Source organism: Moschus berezovskii, chromosome 14 (genome assembly GCF_049115385.1).
Source record: "Moschus berezovskii isolate FMDL1 chromosome 14, NW_MosBer_1.0, whole genome shotgun sequence".
NCBI lineage: Eukaryota > Metazoa > Chordata > Mammalia > Artiodactyla > Moschidae > Moschus > Moschus berezovskii.
This window is the reverse complement of record NC_142473.1, coordinates 33,610,928-33,618,174: the sequence shown is the minus strand read 5'-3', so window position 1 is coordinate 33,618,174 and position 7,247 is coordinate 33,610,928. Positions and strand designations below refer to the sequence as shown.

General features: G+C 55.9%; 1 protein-coding gene across 6 annotated transcripts; it reads left to right on the top strand.

Moving 5' to 3' along the window:
* Positions 1–340: 340 nt before the first annotated feature.
* On the top strand, positions 341–6,819 carry SLC37A4 (solute carrier family 37 member 4). Of its 6 annotated transcripts, none has more exons than XM_055423157.2 (10): positions 341–450; positions 1,302–2,096; positions 2,922–3,154; positions 3,465–3,708; positions 4,206–4,364; positions 4,611–4,696; positions 5,168–5,281; positions 5,452–5,517; positions 5,872–6,010; positions 6,120–6,819. In XM_055423157.2, the coding sequence occupies exons 2-10, from the start codon at positions 1,949–1,951 to the stop codon at positions 6,284–6,286; spliced, it is 1,356 nt and encodes a 451-aa protein (XP_055279132.2). In that variant the 5' UTR covers positions 341–450; positions 1,302–1,948; the 3' UTR covers positions 6,287–6,819. The 6 variants fall into 6 exon arrangements, with proteins under 6 accessions (XP_055279132.2, XP_055279135.2, XP_088699100.1 ...); XM_055423160.2 differs by having other exon boundaries at positions 346–450; positions 1,756–2,096; XM_088842974.1 differs by lacking the exon at positions 341–450 and having other exon boundaries at positions 464–1,506; positions 1,928–2,096.
* Positions 6,820–7,247: the final 428 nt, after the last annotated feature.

Here is a 7,247-nt window from a genome sequence, read left to right as displayed (position 1 = left end):
TGAAGTAGTGGGTCCGGAATTCGAATTTAAGCTTTACTCTGGGTCCACACTTTAAACACTCCAGCTATTTAAACTATATCCCCAACAGTCTGACCACAAGATAAATATTCAAATTGTGCTTACTGAGGCCTGCATTAATTTTTTACAGAAAACACAAGACATCTCCCAGACTGTGAGAACAGCGACTGGTAGCTGGAGGCACTTACTAAAAAATGGTTTCTCGAAGCCCATCAGTTAAGAAGGGAACATATGACTCCAGCCCCTAAGCGGCGCTGTCCTCGTCCGAGGAACAGGGTGACCCGCAAGACCAAACCCAAACCATCAGAGCAGGATTGACTCTCAGGACTGCAAGTTGCAGGCGGAGGCCCCGCCCCATTCAGGGCGCAGGCGCAGGCGCCCGACAGGCCCGGCCGGCCCCGCCCCTTGTACTCCGGCTCCCACCTCGTTCAGGTAGGGGGCGGTGTGCGGGGGAGGGGCGTCTCCTGAGGGCGGGACTGGAGCGCGAGTCTCAGGTGTTGCGGCTCTTTTGTCGGAGGCCCAACTTTCTACCCCACCCGGAGCTGTTTCTGCGGCTGCCGGCACAGGGGTGGGGGCACTCGCTGGGTCGAGGGGCCGCCAAAGCGCTGTCTGGGACCAGTCCGCGCCGGCTCCTTTGTGTTGCGCGAGTCCTGGGCTCTCCGCACCACTCCAGCCCCTGCACTCGGGCCCTCGTCCAGTCCCAGCCGGAGTCGGGTGTCCTGGGTAGCTTGAGGACACGGGGCTGCGCAGGTGCCGAGAGCACGCCGCCTCGCTCGCTCCTTCCCCTCCTTACCGCTCGGCCACCCCGCCAGGCCGAGCCACTCGGCCGCCGAAGCGAGGAGCCTCTGGGGCCTCCGAGCGGCCCACTGCTCCGCTGGCGCCCACGCCTTCTCCAGTTGCTTTCCCCACCGAGCCGAAAAGCCGGGGGCGTGTTGCCGGGGCCCTGGGAAGAGGGGCGCTTGGGCACTGCGCCGGGAGTCCGCCGCTGCACCTTCCCGCCCACGGGCCGTCGGGTCACGGTCCCTGAAGCCCCAGCCTGCCAGACCGGAGCCCATACTGATGTCAAGGGTAAAGGGGATCAGACCTCAGCCCCTAGCGGGGCTTTCGGTGTGACACTGTGTGTCTTGAACTGGGGAGTTTCTCCTGCCTCCCCTTGCTTCAGTTCAGTTCAGTCGCTCAGTCGTGTCCGACTCTCCGCGACCCCATGAATCACAGCACGCCAGGCCTCCCTATCCATCACCAACTCCCGGAGGTCACTCAAACTCATGTCCCCTTGCTTACAGTTCTGCAACTACCCGTTACACACCCCCGTGTGCTAAGAAGCATCAGTAGTTACAGGGCTTCAGGTCAGCTCTGGAAGACTTGGAAGAGAGGTTGTTTGGAGTTCGTGTCTGATTGAATGTTTATGTGTCGAAACTAACCCAGCACGCAGTGCTGTGCTTCGCAACCAATAATCCCTCAATAAACTTTCCCTGAATGAATGAGAAGGTAAGTGACTGAGGAAGCCGGCTAGATCATCCCACCCCTACCTCCCCTGGGCGCAAGGAGACAAAAGTAATTAGGTTAAGTCTTTAATCACCGCTGGTCTCATAGGCTCGCGGAGGCGGAAGCGCCGTGAAAGAAATCCTGGGGACACCGGGTGCTGGCCTAGGTCAGGGACACTGCCTTCCCTCCCGAACTCCCTCCAGCCCCCACAGCTTGGGCGTCAGTGATCTCCTATTTTCTTGTCTCCCTTAGGACACCGGGTTCCCTAGGAGCCGCCCCAGGCTTAATGATTGTCCAGAAGGAGGCTATAAAGGGAGCCTGGGAGGCTGGGTGGAGGAGGGAGCAGAAAAATCCTAACTCAGCAAACCCGGCACTGAGAGCCCGCCAACCTCAGCCGTGGTCAGAGACTTTGTGTCCCAGACAGTAGGGCCTGCTCCTTGCCACCATGGCAGCCCGAGGCTACAGCTATTACCGAACTGTGATCTTTTCGGCCATGTTTGGAGGCTACAGCCTGTACTACTTCAACCGCAAGACCTTCTCTTTTGTCATGCCGTCGTTGGTGGAGGAGATCCCTCTGGACAAAGATGACTTGGGTGAGTCCTGGCAGGGCAGGGTGGTAGGCCCAGGAGCACAGGACCAGCAGGACAAGCTGGGTGTCTGTGCAGTGTGGTGGGTATAGGCACGGAATGTGTGTGGATTGTCTGCACAGCTGAGCCCAGGGGACAGTGCATGTGCAGGATGAGGAAGCTCTGAGATCCATGTCAGTAGTCACAGGTAAAGGACTGTGGGTATGGTCTATGAATGTCTGACGGCTGTGTTTCTGATGTGTGTGCATGCATGTGTGCCTGTGACCAACAGGTGTCCCGGAGGCACTGTGTTAGGGGGATTCTGAGCAGTTTCTGCATCTTTGTGGGTGCAGGCTTAGACCAGGGTGAGTGCTGGCTGCTGACTTTGTGAGCACTGGGAACCGGGGAGTTGGCACATGACTCCATGTGGTCTAGCAGGCTATCCCTTCAGGAGGAATAAGGTCCTTGACTCCAATTCTAAGCCATTGCCCCATGTTCAGAGATGGGGCAACAGAACTGCCAGAGGCCCTGAGTGAGGGGGAAATCAGGTATATGAGAATCACAGGGAGAAGGGCTGTCCTGCCCCCTGACAGCTGCTGCTAGAACTCTCCAGGAGGCTGAAAAGTCATGGGTCAGCCTGGGGCTAATGCTAATGGAGAGACAGGAGGAATAGCCTGGCACCATGAATGAATGTCAGGAATCCAACATGTCAGGAGTCCTTCTTGGAAGGAACCTGTCTCACCCTGCCAAGCACCTCTACACACCTGACCCCATGACTTCCTCCACCCTCCTGTGCCTTTGCCCCATCCCTAACCCCCCAGGTGTCCTGCTCCCTGCTCCCCTCCTCTGCAGGGCTCATCACCAGCAGCCAGTCTGCTGCCTATGCCATCAGCAAGTTTGTGAGCGGGGTGCTGTCTGACCAGATGAGTGCTCGCTGGCTCTTCTCTTCTGGGCTCCTCCTGGTTGGCCTGCTCAACGTAGTCTTTTCCTGGAGCTCTGCGGTGCCTGTCTTTGCTGCTCTCTGGTTCCTCAATGGCCTGGCACAGGGGCTGGGCTGGCCCCCATGTGGCAAGGTCCTGCGGAAGGTGAGTGTCTGCTTCCAAGGAGCTGGTTCAGATTGGCAGAAAGGATACCTAAAGACCACGTGGGCGCGCCGGCACCTCCACCCCAGAGCAGGTTCCTCAGGAGTTTCGGCCCAGCTCCTGTTGCTTGTCAAGATATTTTAGGAGGCTGAACACGGTGGGATCAGGTGGCAGATGAGGGAACTGGCCTTGCCAAGTAGAAGTGCCTTCTCCCTCCTTCCTGTAATGTGAGATCCTGGGTCTGTCCCACCTGACCCCACCTTCCGTATGGACTGGAGGCTGGACACCTACTCTGTTCCTCTCTGCCCCACAGTGGTTTGAGCCATCTCAGTTTGGCACTTGGTGGGCCATCCTGTCAACCAGCATGAACCTGGCTGGAGGGCTGGGCCCCATCCTGGCAACCATCCTCGCCCAGAGTTACAGCTGGCGCACCACACTGGCCCTGTCTGGGGCACTGTGTGTAGTTGTCTCCTTCCTCTGTCTCCTGCTCATCCACAATGAACCTGCTGATGTTGGACTCCAAAACCTGGACCCCACCCCTTCCAAGGGCAAGAAGGGTGAGTACCCACTGAAGCCAACCTCTGGGAACCTTCATCATTCACCTCTCATTCGGACTCTCACTGAAGACGGCTGTATGCTTGGCCCTGTGCTAGCCAATGGATGTCAGGGGAGGGATGGTGATGGAGTGGGTGGGGAGTAAGTAAAACTCTATCCTGAGAGACAGTTAAGTACCAGCCAAGTGGCAGAGCCAACAAATGCTTTGACTCACGTTATAGCCTGGTCGTTCCTTATAACCAGTTCCTTGTGTGGACAGCATCCTAAGCTTAAGTGTCTCGGGTACCTCCTCCACCCTCACTGGTTCTCACATTCTCGTTCACTGGTTGAGACTTGCAGTGGAGGGGAGAGGGCACAACGGTAGGTGAGGGGGTACCTTTGTGCTGATCCTTGTCTATGTGGATGGACTCTGTCCCTGTGGCTAATGAGTGGTAGGGGCTTGAGGTGGGCAAGGCAGCTGGAGCAGAGTCTGAGGCCTGGCCTCCTCCCACCCCCCCAGGCTCCTTGAAGGAGGAGAGTACCTTACAGGAGCTGCTGCTGACCCCTTACCTGTGGGTGCTCTCCACCGGCTACCTTGTGGTGTTTGGAGTAAAGACATGCTGTACTGACTGGGGCCAGTTCTTCCTCATCCAGGAGAGAGGACAGTCTGCCCTCGTGGGTGAGATGAGTGCTGGGGTGGGGCAGGCCTAGGGAGCAGGAGCCAGTGTAGGGGATGGGAAATTCAGGCCCAGTTCCCTTTATCCCCCCTCCTCTTTCCCGAGGCCAGACACTACTCAGGGAGCTGTAGTCAGTCAGTCTTGGGGCCCCTGTGCCTCTCTGGGTTTAAGCCAGTCTGGGACAACCCCAAGGTGTAACGCCCTTCCTCCCTCCCTTTCCCTCTTCCCACTGCAACTCCTCACTGCAGGTAGCTCCTACATGAGTGCCCTGGAGGTTGGGGGCCTTGTAGGCAGCATCGCAGCTGGCTACCTGTCAGACCGGGCCATGGCCAAGGTGAGTGGGCAGAAGGGACAGGAAGGAGGAGGGTCCCTTTAAATTTTCCCAGCATGACTGGGACACCAGAAGTGGGGGCCCTGGGGCACATGCAGCTTGGCATGTGCTGGTTTAGGCTGGCTGAGGTGGAAATGCTTCCAGGATGTTTTTGTTAAGAATGTGGAGATGAAGCTAACTGATGTCAAGGAGAGCCAGCATTTCTCTCCACCTAGCTTCTCCACAGCCCCAGGAAAACTGGGTGCAGCCTGCCAGCCCATGTCCTCGAGCCTGCCCTAGGTGGAGGAAGGGATGTTGTGGAGTTTGGCCTCAGAACATAATAAGCAGGTCCCAGGGCCTCCCAGAGCTGCCCTGGGCCAAGAACTGCAGTGGGATTGCCAAAGACCAGTCAGCAGAGGCCTGCTGTGTCAGAGTCCAGGGGTGGGGGTTCTCTGCTGCTCCTGGGGCCTGACATTGCCAGGACTGTGCCCACAGGCAGGGCTGTCCATCTACGGGAATCCCCGCCATGGCCTGCTGCTGTTCATGATGGCTGGCATGACGGCGTCCATGTACCTCTTCCGGGTCACTGTGACCAGTGACTCCCCCAAGGTAAATAAAGAGGGCCTGGCTCACAGCAGGGACAAGGATGAGAAAGCAAGGGCCACTGTCTCCCTCTCCCTGGCCTTTCTGGTTGTTCGTACCTCAGTTCCCCTCTTGTGTACTCTGGCGCCCCTCCCTGACTCTGGGCCTGGTTTCTTCTCCTCTCTGTGCTCCTCTAGGATATTGCTTTCTGGACTCCAGCTCTTCACCCTCTTGCTGAGCTCACAGGCTTTACAGAGAATGAGGTGCTCCATCTTTATCTCTGGTTTTTCTCTTGGTGTGTCTCACCTTTATCCTACCCCACTCTGCCTCATCCCTAGCCAATCCGGCGTGCACAAATCTTGAGGGGACAGCATCTAACTCAAGAAGGATGGCTTCTGTACCTCCCTCACCTACCCACACAGGCCCCTAGGTTGGTACAGTGTGGCCTCCGCTCCTCCAGTCCTGTAGTCAGTTGTACTGGGAAGTGGTCTGTATGTGGGAGCCACTCTCTCCTTACAACTATTTGTTCCCGGGGCCAAACATTCTCTCCTGTGGCAGGGACAGGTAAGTAGCAGTCTTTCTCAGACTCTAATTGCCACTCTGCACTGCCCTTACAGCTCTGGATCCTGGTGTTGGGAGCTGTGTTTGGTTTCTCTTCTTATGGTCCCATTGCCTTGTTTGGAGTTATAGCCAATGAGTGTGCCCCTCCCAACTTGTGTGGCACCTCCCATGCCATTGTAGGACTCATGGCCAATGGTAAGTGATACTCCAATGATGCCTTGCACTCAGGCTAGTGAGGGGCTGCATTAAGCCCCTCTGGCTCCAGCCTCACAGTGACACGGGCTCTTCTCCTCCTCCCTGACAGTGGGCGGCTTTCTGGCTGGGTTGCCCTTCAGCACCATTGCCAAACATTACAGTTGGAGCACAGCCTTCTGGGTGGCTGAGGTGATCTGTGCGGCCAGCACAGGTGCCTTCTTCCTTCTACGAAACATTCGCACCAAGATGGGCCGAGTGCCCAAGAAGGCTGAGTGAAGACAGTGCAGGCTCCGGAGCATCCTGTCCTACTTGTGGCCTTTCCCTTCCGTGGGGGCAGGGAGGGAAAGGAGGCAGGGGGCTGTCTTGACTAACATCTTTGACTTTCCCTTTCTGCTTCTTTTCCCTTATCTACGTGGCACTAGAAATTATCAGTAGTTAATGAGGTCCCAGCTCATCTCATCTCTATTTAAAGGACAACCTTTGTTCTTGGACTCCATTAGCTCCTATTTCTTGCCTTCAAATAGGAACCCCCTGCACTTAGGGTGCCTCCTATACCCTTCTCCCTCTCCTGAACCCCATCCTGTCTCCATCTCACCCCATCCTCACCTGAGGTGAGGCATCTCCTGTCTGCAGCGGCTGGGCAGCCATGGCCCAAAACTTTTGCCAGAAGGCCTCAGCAGGGGGGCAACTGCTCCTGCTAATACCTTGGACTCCAGGGCCAAAGGGTCACTCTCACCAATACAAAGGGTACAATAGGTGGGAGGGCAGAAAGATCTGTTATACAGAATTAAAACTAGATTTGATACTAACTTGTCAGTGAATCATTCTTTCAAAAGGGGTAACACATGCCAGAGATAGCTTTCCTTTGGGAAATACTCCCTTAATACCTGCATTCTCTACCCCAAGAAAGACTTCATTTCCCTGGAATGGGAAAGCTGAAGGGTAAATGGACTCCTTTAAGCTCCTGCCTCTTCTGCCTTCAACCTCATACTGCAGAACTCAATGAACATTTTAGAGATGACGCTACTGGGTGTCAGGCAGTTTAAATAACTTTTTGGAGGGAGGCAACAGTATAGTCAGAAAGTCTAGGTTCAAGGTCTGCTGGTAACTAGCTTTGAGACTTCTAAGCAGGGAGTTTGTACTTTGCTAAATCTCATCTGTAACACAAACAGGCTGAACATCCTGAGCTAAGGGAGAGGATGAAGTGAGATAAAGCAGTAAAACCTGGCTGTGAGCC

Coding starts and splice junctions, on each gene's coding strand:
- SLC37A4 (XM_055423157.2), top strand. CDS start 1,949: ATGGCAGCCCGAGGCTACAGCTATTACCGAACTGTGATCTTTTCGGCC. Junction 2,097..2,921: donor TCTGGACAAAGATGACTTGG/GTGAGTCCTGGC, acceptor CCTCCTCTGCAG/GGCTCATCACCAGCAGCCAG. Junction 3,155..3,464: donor GTGGCAAGGTCCTGCGGAAG/GTGAGTGTCTGC, acceptor TCTGCCCCACAG/TGGTTTGAGCCATCTCAGTT.